General features: G+C 42.8%; 3 protein-coding genes across 4 annotated transcripts; 1 reads left to right on the top strand and 2 right to left on the bottom strand.

The window, feature by feature from the left end:
* Positions 1 to 361: 361 nt before the first annotated feature.
* On the bottom strand, positions 362 to 7,562 carry LOC309417607 (putative 2-ketogluconate reductase; the record flags this gene model as incomplete). The annotated part of the gene is made up of 6 exons (XM_082015126.1): positions 362 to 518; positions 1,466 to 1,562; positions 2,325 to 2,503; positions 3,349 to 3,520; positions 4,813 to 5,197; positions 7,362 to 7,562. 6 exons carry the CDS (start codon positions 7,560 to 7,562, stop codon positions 362 to 364), a joined length of 1,191 nt encoding a protein of 396 aa, XP_081871252.1.
* A 4,507-nt stretch (positions 7,563 to 12,069) lies between these two features.
* TXNL4A (thioredoxin like 4A) lies at positions 12,070 to 21,001 on the top strand (the record flags this gene model as incomplete). 2 transcript variants are annotated; one of them, XM_081996794.1, is made up of 3 exons in its annotated part: positions 12,070 to 12,198; positions 19,169 to 19,272; positions 20,214 to 21,001. In XM_081996794.1, 3 exons carry the CDS (start codon positions 12,070 to 12,072, stop codon positions 20,383 to 20,385), a joined length of 405 nt encoding a protein of 134 aa, XP_081852920.1. In that variant the 3' UTR covers positions 20,386 to 21,001. The 2 variants fall into 2 exon arrangements, with proteins under 2 accessions (XP_081852920.1, XP_081852919.1); XM_081996793.1 differs by having other exon boundaries at positions 12,070 to 12,222.
* A 2,885-nt stretch (positions 21,002 to 23,886) lies between these two features.
* On the bottom strand, positions 23,887 to 25,610 carry HSBP1L1 (heat shock factor binding protein 1 like 1; the record flags this gene model as incomplete). Its single annotated transcript, XM_081996462.1, is given in 5 exon segments — positions 23,887 to 23,964; positions 24,379 to 24,415; positions 24,417 to 24,471; positions 25,305 to 25,371; positions 25,566 to 25,610. Coding segments are annotated over 5 exon segments (282 nt in total).
* Positions 25,611 to 25,641: the final 31 nt, after the last annotated feature.

Below are 25,641 nucleotides of genomic sequence, written 5' to 3'. Positions count from 1 at the left end.
GCTCAATTCACTTTTAATATATTTGAGAGTGTTACACAAACTGCTTAGTGTACCTGTTTATCATTACGTAGCAGAAAGTACTAGGAACAGAACACAGGTATTCATTGAAATAATGGACTGAAGATATCAAAGTGCATAACTGCTTAGTTTTAAATCCTCAAACAAATCACTTTTATTAGTTCCACTATTTTTCAGAATTGTAAATAACAGTACAGATCAAGTCTAGTGAGATAATAGCTTTGCAGTATCATGACAAAAGCAGTGCAGGAACAGGTTGCTTTTTTTTTTAGTTTAAAAGTGCTACTGTAAGAAATAGTGCTTTCCCATACACATGAGATTTAGTCGTATCATCTGGCACACATCATTTGGGAAACACTTCACTTGGAATGGGTTGCCCATTGAGAACAGCCAGCATATTTGCTATTGCTTCTTCTGCCATCATACGGACAGCTTGGACTGTTGCAGTTCCAATGTGAGGGGTTATGATGATGTTATTTAATTTTAATAAAGGATGATCTCTGTAAGAAAGAGAAAGAGTAGAATGTATTACTGTCGTGGTTTAGCCCCAGCCGGCAACTAAGCACCACGCAGCCGCTCGCTCACTCTCCCTCCCACAGCGGGACGGGGGAGAGAATTAGGAAAAACCTCGTGGGTTGAGATAAACACGGTTTAATAGGACAGAAAGAAAGAAGGGAACAATAATGATAATACCAACAAAGGAATGTATAAGAACAAGTGATGCCCAATACAGAAATTGCTCACCACCCCGTGATCGACAGCCCGTCCCCGAGCAGCGATTTTCCGCCCCCCCGGCCAACTCCAGTTTATGTACTGGGCATGACGTCGTATGGTAGGGAATATCTCTTTGGCCAGTCTGGGTCAGCTGTCCCGGCTGTGTCCCCTCCCAGCTCCCCGTGCACCCCCAGCCTGCTCGCTGGCAGGCCAGCACAAGAAGCTGGACTGTCCTTGACAGCTCAGCAACAACCCAAAACATCAGCACATTATCAACAGTTCCTCATCCCAAATCCAAAACACAGTCTCACACTAGCTTCTGTGAGGAAAACCAGCTCTATCCTCGCTGAAACCAGGACAATTACACAGGGAATTTACTCTGCAGCTATCCCATACTAGTTGTTAAGATCTGAACCTTGGGAAACAGCAATGGCATGTTGAGATAAAAGGGCCACAAGCACAGACCCAGCAGAAAGCTGTGGGAAGCCTGATTAAACATTTCTTCTTCCTCTCTATGGGTCTCGTTGCCTGGCCTGCCAGTTAGGCTGGCAAAGGATTGACAGATGCGGGAAAGGCAAATAGTTTGCCATTTATTTATGATTATGTGAGATAGGCTGAGGTTTTGCCCTTAAACAGTGAGAGAGACTTCCCATGGAGATCAAGAGTATGAGCACACTTTTGCACACAGTTTAAAACATTTCAGATTAATAGAATGGAAAACAGGTTTCTTTACCTTGGCAGAGGCTCAGGGTATGTCACGTCCAGGGCGGCAGCCCTAATAACCTTATTCTGGAGAGCTTCTACCAATGCATCTTGATCAATAACTGCACCTGCATTGAAATGAAATCTTGCTATCATGATGAGTTAATGAACATGTTTTTACCTGTGAGTGGGGAATGGTCTCAAGGGTCTAGTGAGAAAAATTACAGGATCTTCGTCTTGTTAGAAAATAGAATGTCTCTCTATTAGAAAGTAGAAAAGTAAAAAGAAAGTAGTATTAGTAACCAAACAAAACAGAGATTGTATTTATTAATCTTTAACTAAAGGAGGATTATGGTCCCCTGCATAAAGCTTTTCCTGGGATGTGACCGGATTCAGTCTTTTCCTCATTTTGACACTGACTTCCTGTAGTGTAATAGACAAATTATTTAATCTCTTCAAACTTTCCACTCTTTTATCTCTGCTTTGCTTACTGAAACTATAATCTCTCTCACATGCTTGTTCAGTGCCAACAGATCTGTAATCCCATGTGAGGTTTATTTTCTGCATAGCTGTTCCAAATGAAACTTGTTTTTCCTTGTACCGCATTCATCATTGGTATTGATAATCCTTTCAGTTATTTCCATTAAAAAAAGCTGTCTTTAGGCTAAGGCTAAAGAGAACAGAACATCTGCTAGCATACCTAAATTCCATAGGACCTTTGAGCACACAGCATGCGATCTAAGTCATTCATCTGTAGACTGCCAGCTACTTTATGACTCAAACAATACAGGGATATCACAGACAGAGGTTGGAGGGGGGAATGTCAATATAATCAGACAAAACACAACCTTAACTGTGGAGCCACAAACAGTGCTTTTAGACCATCCTACCTCGACTGATGTTTATAAGAGTAGCTGTGGGTTTCATCAGGCCCAGTTCCTTTTTCCCAATCAGTTTGTGAGTCTCAGGAGTCAGGTTCACAACCAACATAACAAAGTCAGATTGCTGCAGCAATTCTTCCATCTTCTCACAGTAGTGGGCACCAACTGCCTCTTCCTCCTCCTTTCTTCTGAAGGAAAAATGTACACACTCCCAAAATGAAACAACTATTTCTTTAACACAACTATTGGCTTTAACAATCAATGAACCCTAGGAGAGATCTGGAACAGCATAAAGACTGAGAAGTTTGAGGTCAAGATAAAGGAAAAGACATTGATAGGTACAGATGGTGGGAGGGAGGCAGGAAGGATGTGGGCTAAAGGGAGCAAGAGGCTAGAGGAGTGATGGGACACTGAAGGAGGGATGTATGTGTGAAAGGAAAGCACACAGGCAATATTAGGTATAGGAGGTAGGGGATGCAGTCAGACCCTACTCTTCTCTCCTGCATCTATGCCAACCCCTGTAGACTCTCTCCTTGCCTGACATGTGAGTTAGGACTTGGGGTGGAAAAGAAATGAAGGGGAAGTGAAATCTGAAAGAAAAGGAATTATAAATCTGAGAGAATTAAGACCCTTGTCACTGGTGCCTGCATGATGAGTGATCTGGCTGGGCTGAGGAGAGGGGTGACTGGCTGGGTGGGCCAGGGATGCTGCCAGAAGCCTGAAGAAGAGTTTGACAGGACAGGGGACGAGGGCATAAGGCCTGGTTTGCTTGGACAACATCTTCAGAAAGGTTACACGGCCCTTGTTCCAAACTGCTAGTAGCTAACCAGGGCAGAGAGAGTGCAGGAGGCGAGGGAGAGCTGCTTCTCAAGGGGAGCAGTAGGGAGCCAAAATGAAGGAAGTGGCAGCATGCTGGTGCTCCTCATGTTGCTTACAACCGCGACAAGTCCCAGGAAGACCAGGAACACAGAGCAGAGCTGTGGTTTCCGTCACTGCCCCCGACTAATTACATGCAGAAATCAGACATTTTTACCTCCGGTTCCTGTTATGGTACAGGATCTTCATGTTGAAGGCTCTGGCTCTCTGAGCCACTTTGTACCCAATGCTGCCCATCCCGATGATCCCAAGCGTCGCTCTAGTTACTTCCACTCCCAGCCAGTCAACAGCAAAATACTTCGTGTCTGGAGAAACCGTGATCTGGCAGCCTGAATGTAAATACATGCTAAATGGGTACAAACTGACCATAAATGTAGGTTTGGGGGAAAAGAAAAAAATTCTCACCATCACAGCAGTGGGGCTCTGGAGAGCCCCTTACAAAACATCCTTGCTAATTTTGACCAGTTTATAGAAGGGCCTGAATGGTGCCATTCCCTGAAGCCAGGGCTGGAGCCAGTAACACAGGGAGGCTCCCAGACGGGTACTGTGCTGGGAGGAATGGCTCCTCAGGGAATTAACACTTTTGTGGCTGGAGTGTTTTCTTGGAAGTTCAAAAATAGCTTCTTTGACACCATCCTGCAAGCACTGACTTCACTTTTTTTTTAGCTGGGGTAAATCTCACCATTTCTGAATGGTTTTCTCATCATGATGATTTTCTCATTACCTCTCCTGGACCACAACCCAAAACCCACTGCTTGAGTGGGGGTGAAGGTTGCAAATTCCAGCTCAGCCAGGGATCTCTATGAGCTTTTATACAAAGATCTTGAGGTCCAGCACGATGCAACAGTGAGAAAACATCACAAAGAAAGCGGTGTTATTTCATGCTCAGGGGTGGAGCAGCGGTAACAGAAACACTACAGGAACAGTCCCTGAAGACAGAAGCAACTTCTTGTGATAGTGTCTTACTGACACCTTCCTTCCCCTGAAAGGCATTGCATAGCAAGGGCATGTGGGGAAAGGAACTACCTTTAAGGACACAAACTAATGGTGGTGGTACAGTTTGGAAAAACTTTGTCAAAAGGATTATCAGCTATTTCAATAATAACGCTGATGCTTTTCTAGAAATACAACCCATTGGTTTGGACAAACACTTCACAGAGGCAGGAAAAAAATAAAGAGTTACACTAATTACTGTTCTAGAGGTGGGGACATGGCCATTAATGCTTTTTACCTTCCTGTAGCTCCTAATACTTGTTCCAAGGGGAAATGGAGAAGTGGTGACATTTGATTTGGATGCATTTTGTACTCATGGCAGTTTTTACAGCTATAAACAACCCACCCAGTGAACAGCCAGAGAATTAAGCCCCAAACATTATTCCAAACAGGATATCACAAATGACTTTAAAGTGCATAATTTAGACAAAGGCCTTACTCTTGTCACCATTGCCTTAGAAAGAAGCAGGACATAGGAAAAGCAGAGGCCTCTGAAAATGGAGTCCTCAGGAATCCTTTTCCCTGTAAAAGCATCCCAAATATTGATTATGGACAGATCATCTGTATCCCAGTAAAAGAGACATATGCCAGAGAAGTAGGCAAGATCCAGGAAAATTTAAAACATTACCTTCCACTAGTCTTCTGGCAGAGGCCAGCATCAAGGCCACTCCCATGTCTGCTGTTGGGTCCGCCACGGCATGTGGGGTGTTGGTCACTTTTACACCAAAGCTAGAAATCATTTTCAAGTCTAAGTGATCGACTCCAACCCCAGAGTTTCCAATTACCTTTAAATTAGGCAGGCTTTCTAGAAGCTCCCGGTCAATAGTTGGCCTGCATTCAAACACGAAAACACATTGGATTTTTTTGCTCATTTCTTTTTTGTTTGCAATAAATTCTTCCATGGTGATAAGGCAAAAGTGTTTCTTCAAAAGTGCTGCAAGGTTTTCTAGCACACCATGAGTTCCTCCTATATCCAGAATCAAAACACCTGGCAACTCTTCTTCTGCCATGACCTGCAACAGGGGAATAACACCCTTTAAGGGAATAACACCCTTAAAGAAATGATGCTGCAGTCATCATTTAAATTCACATCTGTAAAACAGGAAACTGATAGAACTCAATACTGCTTTAAATGATACAGAATAAATCCACAGTCACTTGTTATTAGTGTGGTACATTAGACAGCTTCCTGATATTTTCACTAAGTGCTGATTTAGACTCTAACACCAAGGAATACTCACTCCTTTAGATCTAAATCCAAGTCCTACAAGGTGTTCTTCTCAAAACAGTTTCATTTTAGTGCTGAGACAATATTGATTTCATACAAATCTGGTAGCTTCCCAACCTTATTCACAAATTCATTTCTATAAGCAGTGGTATGAAACAGAGGCTGCTAGAAAGCTAACTCAAAGTTTCTTGCCTATTTATTATGGTTGGTGAAGCTGCAGGTAGCATAGGGAGGCACTTAAGTTCGGATGGGTCTGACAAACATCTGTCAGGAATGGTTTAGGTCTAACAAATTTGCATGATGAAGAGCCATCCTTGGACAGCTGCTACACTGCTTGCCTTCAGTGTTTTAAACATCCAGATCTGTACCTGAACTTACCTCCTGCAAAATTTAGCACACCCGTGCCCATACACTGAACCAGTGGGGAAGAACACAAGAAGTGATACTGTAAGTCCCACTGACAACACAGTCCTTCATACTAGAACTTCTCCTCTGCCCAGACAGTTTTGAGCCCAGTACTCTCTGTAACACCCATGCAAATGTATTGTACCCTGCGATACGACAGGGGCTCCACAGAGAGCCACACACCTAATTAGAGGCAGTCCTTTTTGACTGAAATGGTAGCTGAAGATTTGCTGCATGTCTTAACAACATTCATGTCTAATTTCCTACAGTCCTGTTTGCCGTGCTCCACTCACTTTAGGTCTCCATTCCATACTGTGTCCTAGACTTGGGCCCAGGAAATCTGACATTGTGCTAACCAAATCAGAACAATTTTCCACAGCAGTATGCTGATTTATTCTGGGCACACAGTGCTGGGCAGAGATTTCCTGCTGCTTCAGTCTTCTCACACAAGCCAGTAACCAGAATTCAAACCTGTGACAAAAAGGCATCAATGCAGATTGGAAGCTCTGTTAAACCATATTTACCCTTGTCCTGAGAAAACTCAGGCTTATCCTAACTGCATCTACTAATGCTTACAATCTCAACACCAGCAATACTGCATTATCCTGGACGTGACCTGCATTTCTGCTTCAGTTCCACTCTACTGCTGTACCTGGGCTAGAAGGGGCCTCCATATTAGGACAGGTCTGCAGTTCACCACGAACAGTGTCTCTGATAACACTAACCGGTTCTGAACAGCAGCAAACAAAGCAATGAGTTGAATAGTGCAACCATGTTGCAAAGGAATACCACATCCTTAAATATATTGAATCTATTTCTTGCCAACTGAAGTATTTTGAATCCTGCCAGCCCCATATGGTTGTGAAAATAGTGCAAATTTCGCTAGCTGTAGTCTGTGTGTTTCTTAGAGTATCACACAAGATGACCTTAGAAGGATAAACTACACTCGTCCTCCAGAATGAATGATGCATAGAATAAAAGACAAGATCTGATGTCATGTTATGACAGCAGTGTCCAGCTTTTTGATGATCAGAACCTAATGCTCTGGCAGCAACTTAGACAGAACAGCAACTAAACCTTATGCTGTAAAGTGACGGAAAACTGTGTGTCAGATATGATCAACCGACTGGCAGATGCCAGTAAGGCAGCACTGTATTACACCATTTGCTTTCATCACCACTTCCTCCTCATTATAATACACCACTCACAAAGGTCAGAATCAGACCCGTATTCATTTTAGAAGCACTGGTGGGAGCCACAGTGCAGAGCAGTGAAAGATGGTTTAGCTTCAAACAAACCAGCTGGCGCACTAGAAAGAGGCTAGTCACATGTAACTAATCTTTTCATTAGTGTGAACATGCTGAGTCTGCCACAATTTCAGTCATGTTTGATGCCCGTGCAAACCATTAATAGACTGCACCTTTGGTTCAAGAACTGGGGTTCTGCTAGTACCAGGTACAATCTTAAAAAATTATATTGACAGCAGTAAACTAAAAACACTTAAAGGAATCTTGCAGAGGGAAGGGGGCTCTCCAGATACCAACCTTGGTCTGAGGAGCACTTATTGTTCGTCCTCCAGCACTACCTGGGCATGTCTTGTACCTCTGTCTGTAATCCACACTTCTCCTGTGACAGCGATGTCCATGAGAAGCAATAGCTGGATGAATAAATTTATAAGCCAAATTTGTCTGGCCAGACTTCAAGGGAATCAGTTTTAACAGACTGAATGCTTTGCTTCTGAACATAATTATTCAGATATCAGATGTCTTGTCCAGTGTGCTAAATGTAACACCTGTTAAGGATATGACAATTTTGGTTTTGGACTAGTATCATCTGCAGTATTGCTAAGTTTGGGGCTTTTTTTCTTTTAAAACTGTCTCTCCTCACTTTTTCTATTTACATAAGATTATCTGATTCTATGTATGCATGCATCTATAATCAAATATAACACTGGCAATAATGTATGTATACTGATAATAACTTCTGGTCCTAGCATTACAGAGAAAACTGAAAATATGAATCAGACTGAGACGAGTGAGCAAATAAAAGGAATCACGAGTAAGTATTAACTTCAGTGTTACTGCTCTTCCAAGCTGGCATTATTTCTTTTGTGGAGCTTGGCTCACTACTTACTTGCAGATTTGTTGACTAGCACTGCTGCATCACTTCAGATTTAGACAAATCATAGCAAAATAGACCTACATAATTTTTCCCAGCTCTGGTTTAAAGTTAACGGCGTGCTTTACCCAGACAAAATTCCTCCCACTACTTCTCTACAGAAGAAAACGAAGTACCTGAAGAGCAACCAAAGAAGTGATCCGGCTGGTTTCTTTCCGACGATGTTTACTTCCACAGCTCGATCCTCCCGCGGCTGGAGGAGCCGACAGCTCCCACGTCACGCCCCCTCCAAGCCCCGACCCCGGGGACGTGTCGGGCCGCCCCTTCTGCTGCCGATCGCTTAACTCCTGACTTGCCAGCCGGCGGCAAGCGGCGGGGCGCGCCGTCCGCCGGAGGGAGACAAAACCTCTCCTCTCGTGCTCCCGGCACTGAATTTTCAAGGACGGAGATAGCGCCAAACGAGGACTTTGATCTGGTTTTGGGGGGAGAGCTCCGTTAATTCTGAGGCAAGCTAATTCGGTACAAATGCACGCTATCGTTCCCCACAGCCCTACCTCAACCTTGCATGGATTTTTTATAGTGGAAAATACCCTTTTCTGCCTGCCTGCTGCAAGCTAACCTCACAGAATCACAGAATCACAGAATCACTAGGTTGAAAAGGACCTTTAAGATCATCAAGTCCAACCATTAATCCAGAACCACCATGTCCCCTAAACCATGTCCTGAAGCGCCACATCCACACGTTTTTTGAACACTTCCAGGGATGGCGACTCCACCACCTCCCTGGGCAGCCTGTTCCAATGCCTGACCACCCTCTCAGTGAAGAAATTTTTCCTAATATCCAATCTAAACCTCCCCTGGCGCAACTTGAGGCCATTTCCTCTTGTCCTATCACTAGTTACTTGGGAGAAGAGACCAACACCCTCATCGCCACAACCCCCTTTCAGGTAGTTGTAGAGAGCGATAAGGTCTCCTCTCAGCCTCCTCTTCTCCAGACTAAACAACCCCAGTTCCCTCAGCCGCTCCTCATAAGACTTGTGCTCCAGACCCCTCACCAGCTTCGTTGCCCTTCTCTGGACACGCTCCAGCACCTCAACATCCTTCTTGTAGTGAGGGGCCCAAAACTGAACACAGGATTCAAGGTGCGGCCTCACCAGTGCCGAGTACAGGGGCACAATCACTTCCCTACTCCTGCTGGCCACACTATTCCTGATACAGGCCAGGATGCTGTTGGCCTTCTTGGCCACCTGGGCACACTGCCGGCTCATATTCAGCCGGCTGTCAACCAGCACCCCCAGGTCCCTTTCCGCCGGGCTGCTCTCCAGCCACTCCTCCCCAAGCCTGTAGCATTGCATGGGGTTGTTGTGGCCAAAGTGCAGGACCCTGCACTTGGCCTTATTAAACCTCATACAGTTGGCCTCTGCCCATCGATCCAGCCTGTCCAGATCCCTCTGCAGAGCCCTCCTACCCTCCAGCAGATCAACACTCCCACTCAGCTTGGTGTCATCTGCAAACTTACTGAGGGAGCACTCAATTCCCTCATCCAGATCATCTATAAAGATATTGAACAAGACTGGTCCCAGAACCGAGCCCTGGGGAACACCACTTGTGACCGGCCGCCAGCCGGATTTAACGCCATTCACCACAACTCTCTGGGCTCGGCCATCCAGCCAGTTCCTCACCCAGCGAAGAGTAAACCCGTCTAAGCCACGAGCCGCCAGTTTCTCCAGGAGAATGCTGTGGGAGACGCTGTCAAAGGCTTTACTAAAGTCCAGGTAGACAACGTCCACTGCCTTTCCCTCATCCACTAGGCGGGTCACCTGGTCATAGAAGGAGATCAGGTTGGTCAAGCAGGACCTGCCTTTCATGAACCCATGCTGGCTGGGCCTGATCCTTTGGCTGTTCTGCAGATGCCCTGTGAGCACTCTCAAAAACAACCGCTCCATAATCTTCCCTGGAACAGAGGTCAGGCTGACAGGCCTGTAGTTCCCAGGATCCTCCTTCCGGCCTTTCTTGTAGACGGGCGTCACATTGGCAAGCCTCCAGTCTTCTGGGACCTCCCCTGTTAACCAGGACTGCTGATAAACGATGGAGAGTGGCTTGGCAAGCTCCTCCGCCAGCTCTCTCAGTACTCTCGGGTGGATCCCATCAGGCCCCATAGACTTGTGGGTGTCCAGGTGGCTTAGCATGTCCTTGACTGCTTCCTCCTGGATTATGAGGAGTACATTGTGCTCTCCATCCCCGTCTTCCAGCTCAGGGGGCTGAATATCCTGTGGATACCTGGAGTGGCTATTAAAGACTGAGGCGAAGAAGGCATTAAGTACCTCAGCCTTGTCCTCGTCCTTGGAGACAATGTTCCCCGCCATATCCAGTAGGGGATGGAGATTCTCCTTGCCTCTCTTTTTGTTGTTAATATATTTGTAAAAACATTTTTTATTATCCTTTACGACTGTGGCCAGACTGAGCTCTAGCTGGGCTTTTGCCTTTCTAATTTTGTCCCTGCTTGACCTAACGAGGTCCTTGTACTCTTCATGAGTTCCCTGAGTCCCAGCAAAATCTCCCTGTTCAGCCAGGCCGGTCGCCTTCCCTGCCAGCTCTTCTTAGGGCACATGGGGACCTCCTATGGCGTAGGATAATACCCATGCCTTTCAGGAAGCAAAAAGACTGGCTGGGGATGCCCTGTCTCAACGGCCAGCTCGACTCTGAAACAGAACGCTGAAACGTCCCGATTTTGCTGCTGATCATTTCAACCGCAACGCTTACTCGGTGTCTTCAGGCCCCAGCATTCTGGTTGCAAGAGATGAGAGAGCGTCGTGGTACCGAAGCATGACTGTGGCCAGGGCTGGGCAGCACAGCTCCCAACAGCAGGGTTAGTTCTGGGCGTGGGGTGTGCCAGCCAGCCAGATGGAAGATGGATATACGGTTGTGATCCAGCTGGTTCAAACATACCTGCGTTTTGACACAGCACTAGCACTAGCTCAGGCACGAAGATGTTTATTGCTGTGCTTTAGTATCGAGAAAATCTTCCATAACCAGGAGATGCATGGAGCTGCTCGCTCTGTTGCAGTATCTCCTTGACCAAATCCAATGGAGGCACAGGGTGTTTTTTAACATCTATGGAGGGGGCAGTAGCAGCGATATGGAGATTCGGGCTGTGGTGACCTCTGTTTCATCCTCCCGGCACCCTCAGCAGCACCACTTGGGGCAGCTGCACCAACCACAGCAGCATGGCTCCACGTCCCACTTGCAAGGGGAGATGGCCATGGCCCCGGCCAGCAGACAGGCAGCACACCCTGCCTACCCATGTGGGTGTGCCTGGCTCCTCGGGCAGCAGGAACACCCCCAGCAGGCCACCCGCCATTTTGGTTGCCCTCTTGGCCATTGCCCAGGAGCCAGGCTCCAGCCCAGGCCCCCTCGTTTGGGGCTGGCTGTGCAGTGGGTGGGATGGGGACACAGAGACTCCTGAGAGGACAACCCCTCCGCCTGGCTCAGGGCACGGCTGCCTGGCCGCAGCCCTGGCGCAGGGGGCTCTCGCAGGCCCCGCCATGTCTCTCTTGCGACGATGAGCAGTAACACTCCACCACGGCCTCTGTTACCTCGGTCCTCCTCCCCCTTTTGGTACAGTCCAAGCTACTCTTCCGCCCCTCCCCGCTCGCCTTCACATTTAGTATGGTCCAAGTGGTCTCCCCGCCCCTTCGGCGCATTCTGCCCCGCCTACTGAGGGAAACCCCGCCCTCTCCGCAGGGCGGAAGCACGTTTCCGAGCGGCGTGCTCGGACGTGCGAACGTATCGCCTCACTTCCGCTTCCCTTCACGCTGTGGTGCTGTCGCATCGTTTCGCCGAGAGAAGGACGCCTACGGGGTGCGGCGGGGACGGGACGGGTTGGGGCGGGGCGGGCTTGGGCAAGGGGGCTCGGCCCTGGCGCTCGGTGGCTGCCGGCGCTCCGCAAGGGCCCGGTGGGGTGGCGGCGTCGCTGCGCCACGGCAGGCGCTGGCCTGCGCCTGCGGGGGGGAGGGGGGGGGGTGGTTGGGATGTACCACTGCGGCGGGCCGGCGGCGCCGTGCGGAGGCAGGCCGGGCTGTCAGCTGCCGGGTGGTTGCTGTTGTCCCGCAGGCCCACCACCCGCCCTTCAGGATGTCGTACATGTTGCCGCATTTGCACAACGGCTGGCAGGTGGACCAGGCCATCCTCTCGGAAGAGGACCGGGTGGTGGTCATCCGCTTTGGGCACGACTGGGACCCGACCTGCATGAAAATGGATGAAGTCTTATACAGCATTGCTGAGAAGGTAAACTGGGGTTGCAGTGCGAGACGGTCACTTTCCACGCTCGGTGTTTCAACTGGTTTATACGAAGCCTGAGGCAGGTTATGACTCGGTTTCTGGAGAGGTATTCCTGCTTTAGAAGGCAGCAAGAAAGCTGTTCGGTTTGCTTTCATGAGTGTCTCCTAAAGTCATCAACTACCCAGATGTTTGTAGTATTTAATGGGGTGAAAAGAGTGTTGCAAGTTCTGAAATAAAAATCCCTGCCTGTTAACAATCCATCATTTAATGAACGTCGGCATTCAAGCAGGAGCAAGTGCTTGGTAGTAGGACTGCTGTGCCACTAGGTAATGCAGCACTGTCACTTTGCAATCAGAATATATGCCACTATATATTCAGATTAATATATATTCAGGTTTCCGTTTGAATAACTTGAAAAGTTACTTTCATTTTGACTTAAAAATGGTGAGATCATAAAATGTACAGCAATGTGTTGATTAATACATCAGTAATATGCTTTAATACATCAGTAATACCCTTCATGGAGTCAGACGGCATTCCATTGAGTTGCTTAGGCTGATTAAATTTTAGGAGACAAACTGAAGCCATTTTCAGATGCAAACGGAGTGCCTGCTGACATCTAGTCACTCAAGAAAGATAGAAACTGGAGAAGAATTAGACTGTTAACATACACAGTCAGCTATTATTTACCTTTTCATGTATTTGGTAAAGGTTTTGCTTAGTGATAGATGTAGAAACTTGATAGCCCTTCTTTAACTGAACCATATAGAAAATTAAGCAAAAAAAATCTGAACCAGAAATGGTAACTTGGGTAGGAAAAGGAGTCAGCTATCTTCACGTAAAATTGTTTGCATCCTGCGTAACTTGATATAGAGTTCTTTTAGTGGCGTACTCCTTTCTTTTTTAACGTTGTTTTTAAATAAATGAACTTTTGTCTTTAAAATCCCTACAGTGAAAATTCTATACCTATAGCCAAATGTTAAGACATAATGGAATACAGTGAAGAGTTGTGTCATGGTTTAATTTACTCGTTCTGTGTTTAAGATGGTGGGAGTGTCTTATGCTCAGATACTGTTAATATCGGCTTTTGGCAGGATGCTAGGTAATTTGGCAGACATATTGGCAGTTAGGGGTGACTGGGGGAAGAAAGAACAATGTAACTTTCTATTTAAAAATCTCCCTCTGCAGAAATGGCAGATTAAAGGGGGAGATCCTTCCTCATCCTCTTGCTTACAAGCCATGTTTGGATCTCTGCTGTTTTAAAGAGTGAGTAAAAGTTCCAATTGTACAGGTGTTTATACTAGAGAATAATACAGAATGTTAACATGCTGTAATTGCATGCTACATTTGAAGAAAATGTAGCCATATTTTACATTTGTTACCATGGTGCAATATTCTTTTAGTCTGCAGCATATTTTTGGGTAGCAGTAATACTTATCTGTACTTTATAATAGGAAAACAGATTTTTTCAGTTTGAATGTTTTTGGAGGAGAAGAAACTAGAAGACTATATGAAAATACAAAGCAGTTTATTTTCACTGAAATGTACTACACTTACAGTTGACTATTTTTTTCCCCTCAGTGTTACATGAGAAAGAAGCAAGGTTTCACTGAGTTTCAAAACAAAGGATAATTGCAAGATACTAGTTTTCTGCTTTGTCAGGGTTTCAACCAGACATCTAAGAATTGAGTTTTATAAAATTCCTCTAGAACACACTTTTTAAAAAATATTTTTTTTTTTAAAAATGAGGCTCACAATTATAAAAAACATCCCCTGAAATACAAGACTTTGACTGCTAAATTACTTTAATACCCCTTTTTAAAGAAATATTTTAAACCCATGATTTATCTACGACTGAATACTGTAAATCGGATAACCTCTTCTGAAACAAGATTACTTTAACCAATAGGTTGTACTGGGTCAATGTGGGTTCAGGGAAAATTGTTCAGATGTTTTGCATTTATTTAACTATAATCAGAAGTGTGAATAGCTGTGGCCTTTGCTCAAGTATTAGTTGTGCCTCTGCCTTTCTGTTAAGGTTACATGAAAAGTGAGAGAGGAAAAGATGGAGGGTGCAGGGAAAGAGTGAGCTATAAAAAAACATATTGGTATTATAGTTACTGGTATTTGTAATTAAAGTTGAGCAAAGGTAATCCATTTACTCATGTCTATAGTTTTCAAAATTGTTAGCTGTAAGTATTGGTATCAGCAGTATGTCTCTCTTTTCCACTATAAATTTATCACCTAAACTTACAGCATAATTAGCAAGAAAAAAAATTCAAATAAATATTGACAGTACAGACTTTCAAGTTTGTACTTACTGTGTTGGCAGCCTCTTTCAGTTCAGTAATGCAAGTCTGATAGGCTTCTTCAACTTGGATGATTTGTTGCAAATTCTAGTCTCAGTTCCTGTATTTTTTTCCTGTGATTTCCTTGTCCATAAAGATGTCTAAACATAAAAAACATTGTCTAGAAACTGGTTAGGAAGATGAAATCTTAGCTCTTGTCTCAGATTTCCTTAGGTATTTCTGTATGCACTTTGGGCCATAAGGTAACATGGCTGTGAGATTTGCTTCTTAAAGGGAGCTGAAATCTTAACCAAAAAAAAGAGTATTACTTAGCCCTAACAGAAATTTAAATAAATGTCATGGCTGTTGCCATTTTTCATAGTCATTGATCATAGTTCTGTGGCAATCTCATGTTGTAGGAATGCTTTTTTTTTTTTTTTGCAATAACATTGTTAATGAAGAAAGTCAGGAGGGAGAACTTCAGAGGACAGATGAGATTTATTTCTTCTGGCATATGATTTTTTCCTATACCTGTGTTTCCTATTTACCAGCTGTGTGGTCTTGATCATGATAGGATACAGAATCTGTATCTGATATTAAGTGTTCTATAGATTCCTCTGCTTTATTGTCTTGAGGCGTTCCATTTAAAGATTTAATAGCAGTCCACCCAAGCAGATATAGTTCTGTGAACTATAAAATAGCCTGTAACTGTGGCTAGGCAGTAGTACTTTCGGTTTTTGTATACTCCCATTGAATAACGTAGACTAATTTGTGAAGCTACAGTATGAAAAAAAAAAAAAAAAAACCCCACCAAAATTAAAGCTAAATCCATGAAAGTAAGTCTGATAAAATTTTTAATCCATGCTGCTGGTTGGCTTTTAGTTTCCTACTCCATCCTGTCTGTCCCCATGGGCAGCAGCTATGATGGCCTGGTAAGACAGAGAAAGTTTTAGGTTGAAAGATGGATAAAGGAAGTCAGAGGGTCAGAAATAAATACATTCAAAAGTTAATATCTGTCTTGTTTTTCTGCTGAAAGTGTTCTTATCTTCAGGTGTTTAACAAGTGTGGAGCTGTCCAAAAGGAAGTCTATCACTAGAGGGTATTTTTTTGTTTGATTATTTTTTTGTTTTTCAGAAAGCAGCTGACTTACTGCAACAAAATTACTGTATGTTATGAGGTTAAGTACTTTCAGAATAAACTTGTGTTATTATGTGTTCAACTTCTAAAATACTGTAAGGTTTTTTGCATATTGTCTGGACAGTACAATTTTGGTTTACATTAATAACCTCAGTGGAGACTCAATTGTTACGACTGCAACAGCTTTTATTTAGTGTGTTTTGCTTGCTCAGAGCTGTGTTTAATTCTTGTTCTGAGGTCTCTATACTGTATCCCCAGCTATAACTTAAAAGTCAGAAAGAAAACTTCTTAGCAACCACTGTGAATCTTGTTCTACATAGGAATGTAGTTTTTGAATCCATCCCCCAGAGCTGTCAGTTCATGTCCCAGTGAATGGGGAGAGGTTAAGCTTTGGCTTGCTTCCACAGACCTACTAGCCTAAGTATAGATCAGCTCCTGCATTCACACCAGCCTAAATCCAGAAATACTTCAATTGCTTTTGCTTAAAATGAAGCCTAAGCTAAAGCCTTGTGAATTAGAGCCGTCTGTGTGTGAAGCTGGCTCAGAAGCTCCTCTGTGCTCCTGTGACTCTAGATCTGTACTGCTGCATCTTGGCTCTAGTATTGTGTCTGAAACAGTTAAGTGCTTCTTCAGGCTGTAAAACTGGTCAAGACTGTGCGGAGATTGACATTTGAGTAGCTCTGTAATTCTTGTGTTGAAATAAAATGCTTTTTGGTGACAAACCTGCCCAGCCTGGTATGGCCACTAAACAGTAGATATTATGGCCACTGCAGTGCTTCTGCATCACCTTTTCCATATTTAGCTGCTTACCTATGTTTTTATCTAGTTAATTCTTTTGCCTGAATCCCAACCTCCTGCTGCTACATATGATATTGGAGTGTTGCATGGCAAGACCCATGCCATGGGCAATCTTGGTAGCCAGTGTCTAAACTCAACAAAACGCATTATTACTCAATGCGCTTGGGATTGGAGTCATCATCTTGTCAGATTTGAAATTAAGAAAGCAAGGGGGAAAGAATAGAGCTGCTTTTAAAGTTCTGAATTCAAATTTGAGAGTCTGTATCTAGCTTTGAGGCCTGCTTTAGACTTCATACAAGCTTTTGAGTAGGTGACTGTCATGTTTCACTTCTGTAGAAGTAGGTAGCTGTGCTTTTCTTCCCATGTAGGAGAGAAGGAAGATTCAGTTAATGTCTGAGATACTTGAATTACGGTGATAACTGGCATATGTGCTGTGCAAGGGTGATTTGAATGATCCAGACCTTTTTGAGTAAGGTTTATGTAATAACTTATTTAAGACTTGAATAATCTGGTTCTCTTTTTCTAAAATCTTAGGCTGTTGATGTTCATTGCTAGTTACAAGCATTTCTGGTTCTGCAACAACTCTACTAAATTAAATGTACATAATCTAAAGCTAACTTTTAAAGTTTTGTTGTTCTAGTACTATGTGGAGTACACAGTTCTTGGAATTAAAATTTTGGTTTAGCAGTGCTTCTGTAGTGGTCTTCCGGTGCATGTTATAATCTCCTTGGACTCATCTTTCGGAGAACAAAGCTGGTCCTAAGAATGTTGTATTAACGCTTAGTTTAATTTAAAATAATTTCTAATCTCCAAATTAAGTGCTCGAAGAGTGTTTCATTTTTTGGAATTGCGAATGTGTTGTAGAAATTTCCCCACATGGTGAGGCTGTGCTGCTGATGCTAAAAATGTCAGCAGGATGGAAGAAGAAATTATAGGAGAAAATGAAAATGGCTCTTCAGGTTTTGTGTGGGGTTTTTTGTGTGTAGGTTTGGGTTTTTAAAAAAAAACAAACAACTGTCTTTTGCCTCCTAAGGCTAAAGCAGGGAGCAACTTCAGCCACTTCTCAGCTAAATTGTTAACTCTGAACATCCCATTAAATTTCTTAGAAATGTTTCATATAAAACTGAAATGGGCATGAACAATCACTTCAGAGAGTGTTAGAGTTTGATATTATGACTACCTTGGGTTTTCAAGGCTTTACCTCTTGCCTGTTTTGGAACATGTCTTAAATGGGATGTTTTTGTGAGATTATTTGTGAGATTATAACTGGCTCTGTAAAAGCACAGTAAAAACTATTTAAATGTGGTTTCACTCCAGAAGAGATTGTACGTTCTTTGCTACTAATACTTATTTACATCTTTGAAGTGTGATTTGTTTTTATAACTTAGAAACTATCTTGAAGCAGAAGTCCATTAAAATTTACTGTGTGCTCCTTTTTTTTTTGGTAAACAAACATTTCCATACTTTCTCAATTAAAAGTACTGCTAGGTTGTTCAAGTACAGGGTACACCATATATAATATTTTTCTGGTACAGTCTAATCCTGTTTTGTGGACTGAAATAAAACATCTTTACATGAATCAGAAATTCTATGCATCATAGCATTTCCAGACATTTGATAGCAAAGTGGACTAGATGACCTTTAAAAGTCCCTTCCAACCCAAACTGTTCTATGATTCTATGAAAATTAGCAAGTGGGAAGTACTGTGGCAAACAGTAAGTTTGTCATAAATCTTAGACCACATGTGTTAGCTCAGACTGGTGATTTTATATAGTCAAATGGGAAGGACCAAAATACTATTTCTATGTAAGCAAGGATCGGGGGCAAGGTTGTGCATTAATGGTATAATGTACGAGTACGGTTAAAGGTTCGTGTAAGTTAGATGCCTACTGACTTAGATTTTAGTGTGTGTGTGTTAATTTCTACTATACATGTACCAGCTAAGTTTAGAAATTAAAACTTCCCCTAGGTCCACTTAAAGTCAAATATGCTACATCTAGGAAACAAAAATGTGACATTGTTTTCTTTCAGGAATGAAGACATTGACTAACATTAAAGGGGAGGGATTCTTGTGCATTTAACTCAGTGACTCTGTAAAATGAAAGCCTGTTTTACCAGAATTGCCCAGAGAATAGCTTCTCATCAAGGTCTTTTTTTATTATAAATTAATGTTTTAAGCTCCTATCTTAGCTTTACACCTCTCAATTTAGTAATAAAAGCTGATAGCTTTTTTTATCAAGTTTATTTTCATTTCATGAGCCTTGTTAAACAAATTAGATGGCTTATGGGGGGGAAAAAATGCTTGGAGGCAGGCACCGGGGAATTTTAGATCATTAATTTTCTGAAGTCTATAAGTGGCTCATGATGGAGGCAAAATGTGTTAGCTTGGCTTGCACAAAGCAGTTGCTCTACTTGTTTAGAGCTGTGCATGTCATGGTGAGGTCTCGGTTGTATGTAAAGGGCATTTGTTTCTCTGGGTGTTGATTTAGCATGGTATCTTTCCAGTTGATACTGGATGTGAAATGAGGGTCTTGGCTATATTTAAAAATATTTTACATGTTAATGAGTCATTGCGGTTAAAAATAATGGCAAGACTGTTTACTATGACTTAATATTTTGGAAAATAAATGTTGCAGTAATGAGAGCTTATGTCTTTTAATCAGTAATACAAATAATCAAAGGCTTGGTAATATATATTGCTTTTATATTTCCTGTTTTCTTCTGTTTAGGTAAAAAACTTTGCTGTCATTTATCTTGTGGATATCACTGAAGTACCAGACTTCAACAAGATGTACGAGTTGTACGATCCCTGTACCGTCATGTTTTTTTTCAGGTACATGATGGTTCTAGAATGTAACTCGGTTAACATATTTGTGTGTCAAATGCAGTGCTCGGTAGACCATTTCTAAATGAATAGTAGCATATTGATGCTTATATTTTTATTGCTCTACAAAAGAGTAAACTGATTAAAGAGGAAAATGGCTTGTTTTCCAATTAGCCTAGTAACAGTGTTTTGGTAATAGAGTACAAATTAGTGATAGTGAAAACTGTTTTCGTTATCCACTGTTTTTAATTTTAAACCTGAAACTCCCTGTACAGAATACTGCAGTAATATGGAAGTCAAACTTAGACAAAGTTGCTTTAAAGATATACCCAAAATATTAAGATTTTTTTGAGCTAAGGCAGCTACACTGATGAGATAAAATGTATTACTGACAAGTGTGGAACTCTCTCTGGTGTTAGGCAGTAGTGGGAAAGAAGTATAAACAATGAGGAATATGCTGAAGGATAATTGCACTGAGTAGCAATCTTGGGACCATGTTTGCAGTCTTCTAGCTTTAGAAATAGGCATAAAATGTCAGCTTGAGTGACAGGAGTGGATACTCTTTCTTTGAGGCTTATTTTGCAAGCCTGCTTATGTTTATAAGGGCTTTTTTTGAATCCTTCAAAGCATTCTTGTGGGGTAAATTTAGAGGTTAGATTTAGACTAGATATAAGGAAGAAATTTGTCATAATGAGGGTGGTGAGAGACTGGCACAGGTTGCCCAGAGAGGTGGCAGATGCCCCATCCCTGGAAACATTCCAGGTCAGGCTGGACGGGGCTCTGAGCACCCTGATCTAGTTGAAGATGTCCCTGCTCACTGCAGGGGGTTGGACTAGATGACCTTTAAAGATCCATTCCTACTCAAACTGTTCTATAATTCTATGATATAAGGTTTCTTTCCGAATTATAATACCATATTAACTTGTCTATTTTTTTCTTTCCCTTTAAAGGAACAAGCACATCATGATTGATTTAGGTACAGGTAATAACAACAAGATCAACTGGGCAATGGAAGATAAGCAAGAGATGATTGACATTATAGAAACTGTTTATAGAGGAGCCCGCAAAGGTCGAGGTTTGGTGGTATCACCAAAAGATTATTCCACTAAATACAGATACTGACATTTTTGGGGGGCTGCCTTTTTTTTAACTCTACATCCACTTAAATTTATTCTTGTGTATGTGTGTACATATATATATATTAAAAGGAAAAACCCTACAAGTCCTTCAACTTTGAGCACATTTTGAATTATTTAAAAGGTTTGAATTCTGGAATTATGTTTGGAAAAGTAGAAGACATGAAGCCTGGAACTGTCTGACTGCAGTAATACTGTAGCTGAATTTTGGCTTGGATTTTGTTTTTATTTTTTAAAGATTTTACTTTGTGTTGTCCTTTTGGTATTACGTATTTTTGTACAGAAAATACATTTTGCAGAAATCTGCAAGAAAAACATTTCAGCTGTTTTTATTTACTGTTGTTACACAAATGTCTGGGAAAACTATGCTATAGCTTTTTTAAAAGAATAAAGTGAGTTCCCCTTATTCAACTTAATTTTCTTCACCTAATTAAATTTGAGAATGAAAACAAATGGAATTGGATGCAAAGTCATAATGTTGAAGATGAAGGCTTATCACTTCTGTCAGCATTTCCTGGCATAGTATTTTGGTCTTCTGTATCCACCAAAAATAGGAATAAAATAGTAAGGTGCAAAACTCGGAGGAAATTTCTTCCATGACCTTGTGCACACCTTCCGACCCCCCCATCCTCCCACAATCAACTTAATTGACTTGTGGTGGTGGACTTCTTTTTCATGGTGATTATGCATACAGTCCTCAGTTTGAAGTGCTTAGATTCTGCAGTACCAGGGGGTAATTGTAGTTCTGGAGCTGGCTGCATAGTCAACAGCTGAAGACAGGATGAGGTGTGCTTTCTGTCATTTGACCTACAATTTGTCTAATGGTATACTAAAATGCATATATACTCACAAGACTTGGATTGAATTCCACTGTGGCATGGCTTCTGAAGTTTCCATTTGCATTTCTGACACCTGTTTTGTGGTAATGGAGACTGTTCTGTGGGGGTTTTGTTTTTAAGCAGATACATGCATATTTATAGGGTAAAGAAACAAGCCAAGTTATGCAGAGAGGGAGATACCTGTACTTTTGGTCCAGTTTGTCACAAGACAAAATGCTTTTTGACAAATATGCTTTTTTTACTGTCAAGTGTGTTTTAAGGAATTTAGAATGAGTCAACAAAGTAGAACACAGGGTCCCAATTTCTGCTTAAGTTAATCTGGTTTGCAGTGGTTATTAATTATGGAATCATTTATGTTGGAAGGGACCACTAACCTGCCAGTCAAAGTAGGTCCTACTTGATGAGGCTGCCCAGGGCTGTGTCCAGTGTTGAATATCTCTAAGGAGAGAGATTCCTCAGCCTTTCTGGAAAGCCAGTTCTGCTGCTTGAGCACCTTCATAGTTGGAAAAAAGTGTGCCCTACATCTAGCTGGAATTTACTGTGTTCCAGCTTGTGTCTGTTAACTCTCTCATAAAACACCACCACTGAGTCCAACTGTTCCCTATGCTTTGACATGGGGTAGCTGTTGCCAGCAAGAAGCCATAGTCTTTTTCTGAAGGCTGAACTAACAGAATTCTCTCAAACCCTCATATGCTTTGTACTCCACCATATCTTGGTGGCCCTCTGTTTTGACTCCCTCATAACCATGTATTTCTTGAACTGGGGAGCCCCAAAACTGATACAGTATTCTGGGTGTGGTCTCACAAGCGTTGAATGGAGGGGAATGACCTGCTGGTTCTACTTGTGGTAACACTGACCAGGATGTGGCTGCAGCCTCTGTTGCCAGGGCACCCTGCTGACTCCCCTTCACCTTGTCCTCCAGACCCCACTCCTTTCCTGCAAAGCTACGTGCCAGCCCGCCCACCCCTGCCCCTCACAACTGCCCTGCACAGCATAAGCTTACCCTGTCCTAGAGGTGAGCCTTGACACTTGGCTTGGAACTTCATGAGGTTCCTGTTGGCCCGTTTCTCCAACCTGTCCTCTGTCAAACCCCTCTCAGTTTGACGGTGCTTGCAAATCTACACTGATTAATGCATTGATTAGAATGTTTTCTTGATATTAATGAAGACTCTGTAATAGATGGCAAGTATTAACACCTGCCAAAGTTTTAAAAAGCATATTTATCCTTCATTAGCTGAGGTATTCTATTTACCTGGTAATGCTTCCATTTCTGCATTTGTGGTAAGATTTTCCCATTAAGTTTCAAACAGAATCTTTCCTGCAAAAAGTGCCAATGTTTTGGTGTAAAAGAACCTTAAAGGTAGTGTAGATGTTCTGATTTCTTTGACTCTACAGTGTCTTGTACAGGACGTGTTAACTAGAATTCCTTATCTATCTCAAACTCTTTAAGATAAGCTCTTTCATCAAAATGGCTAATGTTAAAGAACTGAAATGGGCACAATATGCGTATCTGGATGATGTTATCTGCACAGGCGTGCACAGCTTTGGGTGTGCTTGTGAAAAGACTGACAACTGAACAGCTGTAATCTCTGCAAATACGGCCATTTCTTTTAGTGCAGAACAGTTTATGTTCATTGGACCTCTGAAGTTTTGCAAAGGCACCTTTGTAATAACGTCAAATAAGATAAGGTGCATTTTTTAATGCAAAACATTTAAAGGAGCATTAAAATGGCACATGCAAATGGAAATGTTTTGTCATAGAAGGATCTTGTTATTCTGAGAACATGAAGTTAAAAAGGCAACAAGGAAATATGATTAAAATTTTAATACTATTAAAATAAATGAAATACATTTTTATACATTGAAAAAGTTTGTGACTGGATATAGTTTTCTATCCAAAATAGTAGTTTTGTCTCCCCTGAAACTAACAGTTCTTTCGCAATTACAGGAAAGACGGTGTCCCTTTTAGATGAATAAACCCAGCTTTCTCTTTTTTTCCTGGAGCAAGAGTTTAAAAAAAATTTTGAGATTCTATTGTGATATGACGCAAGCATGTGTTTTCACAGACGCTTTTTGTGACTAGTGACAATGACTGTAAAGTCCCAGATTCAGTGCGGTGCTGTTCTCCCTTTTATCTTTCTTGATCACATCCTCATTTCAATGCTGCAAAGAAACGGTAAGTAGGTTAGTGGTTTAATTATTCATTAATGTAAGTCAGCATAAAAATGGGAAAGTCTCTGTACAATTAAATACATCTTCATGGATTGTCTTCTTACAGTTCTGAAAAACATTTTATTGCTTATAATGAAAAAGGTATCAGAATGAATAGATGCCTAATTATTTACAGACATTCCTGTCCTTCACTGGGTAAGCAGTCTCCAAATGACAGAAATAATCAGTGCGTCAAAGTTAGTCTCAGGAAAAACGTGCAGCAACAGGAAGAAGACGTTGCTGGCACCCACGGAACATGGAAGCAATGCTGTCTCGTAAATACTAAGAACACCAATTCACTGGGGAGGTGGGGGGGAGCATTTGCGACAGATAGCGATACAAAACCTAGAACGCAATCCTGAACTGTCGCATGATTTTATATTACAGAGTGTTTGATGATAATGCTGAAGTTATCCTTGCTCCTTCCATCCCCCGTCTCACTGCTGCAAGAACAAGCAACTGGTCTGTTCAGGGTGAAGGTATTTACGAGGTGTGCTCTGAGCCACATTGGGAAGCTGAAGCAGGTTTAAAAAGAGATGTACATAAATCTATACCAGCAAGAATCCTCAGTCAGATAGGTTGGCATGCCTGAGGGACAGCAATAGTGGGCAGGGGCCCACATGCTTTAATGCATCTGCATTTCAGTTAAAATGTCCAGCCTCAGCTTACATATTTGGGATTAGTTTGCACTACTAGAACAGATGCAGCAAGCTACAGTTTGTGTTCTTTTGAGAAAGCGGTAGAATTCTTTGGCTCTTGGCAGAAAGAAATCCAAGGTAATTTGAAATCTTTCAAGATATTGCAGTATACTTTAAAATCCAAGTAAATGCAGGTATGATAAATATGTAAACAGTATTTTCATGCTGGTTGCTGCCTATAGTTCAAAACTAAGTGGAAATATGTAAAATACAAGTAAAACTTTTCTTTACTCTCAACTCTTCATCGGTGTTTTCTATCCCAGCCTGTCATCAGGTCAGTGACATGCTTCTCAAGATCATCAATGCGCTCACCCATTTCTTCCAGTAAGAAGTTAAAGATAACTTTATTTATAAATAAAAAATTATATAATTTTATAGGGTTTTTTCCTTCTGTGAGAAAAACCCGAGTTTTCTTCCAGATGTCTCCGCCCCTTGCTTATTCATGTTCAACACTAATGCAAGGTGAAGCTGCACAAGGTTGTGTTATTATGAGACAGATAAGCATCCAAGTTCTAAATATTTTCAAATGTCTTCCTGTATGCCCGTGAGTCAAATGGAGTATTTTTCCGTGTAAGAGAGAGTTTTCTTCCCAAGGAACTATTTTGGGTGATACCATACAGTCAACATACAGTATCAAGAGCACTGTTAAAACATTACTCTTCTCTTACACTGGAGCAGCCAATTCCTGAAAGGTCAAGTTACAGGAAAAATAGAAAATGTAATAAATTCAGCGTTTCAGAAAGCAGGGGCGGTTTCTATAACTACATCTAAGGTGAAAGCTCAGAGCCCCTTTGGGTCTTAACTTCTCTTTTCGAGGGCTCGTCTTCCCACGCTTGGGATGCCAACAGCCGGTTTTAAACCAACAACATGCAACAATATGCCGGTTTAAGCGGCATCTTTGAAGATGACCGCTTTTTTAACGTTCCTTCAGAACCTTACCACGTAACTTACCGCTTATTTTAAGCAGTAAGACCAGCCGCGGGGAGGCGGGGGGAGGGTGGTGTGTGTGTGGCAAATTCAGCCGTCTTGCCGTCGTTAAGAGCTTAGCAACGTCAACCACTACAGCTTAATCTGATGCCCTGAGAGGCGGCCCCAATGTTCCCGGGCAGAGCCCCGGTAGCGAGCGGAGCCAGTAACCCGCGGTCAAAGGAGGATATCGCTCCGCGTTATCTTTTCGGTCAGAGCTTGGAAATCCTCCTGCAGCTGACGCAGCACACGTTCCGCCTGCGGGGGGGTGAGGAAAGAGAGAGAAAGCCGAAAGCAGCAGCCGCGGCTCCCAGGCACGCCTCCTCCCGCGCCCCTCCGCCGGCTCGCGGCCCTTCTCTCCGCTCCGCCGTACGGGGGGCTCCCGCCGCAAGGGCGCCCCACACGCCGCCCCCCGCCGCCGGTCTGCCCGCCGGAGCCAGCCCCGCGCTCACCAACCACGACAGGTCCCCGGCGCCCGGCGGATCGGAGGCCGCCATGGCCCGCGGCTCCCAGCCGTCCCCCAGGGGC

This window comes from Phaethon aethereus (genome assembly GCF_964289735.1).
Source record: "Phaethon aethereus genome assembly, chromosome: 2".
In the NCBI taxonomy this organism is placed as follows: domain Eukaryota; kingdom Metazoa; phylum Chordata; class Aves; order Phaethontiformes; family Phaethontidae; genus Phaethon; species Phaethon aethereus.
This window is presented reverse-complemented; position numbering and strand designations above follow the sequence as displayed.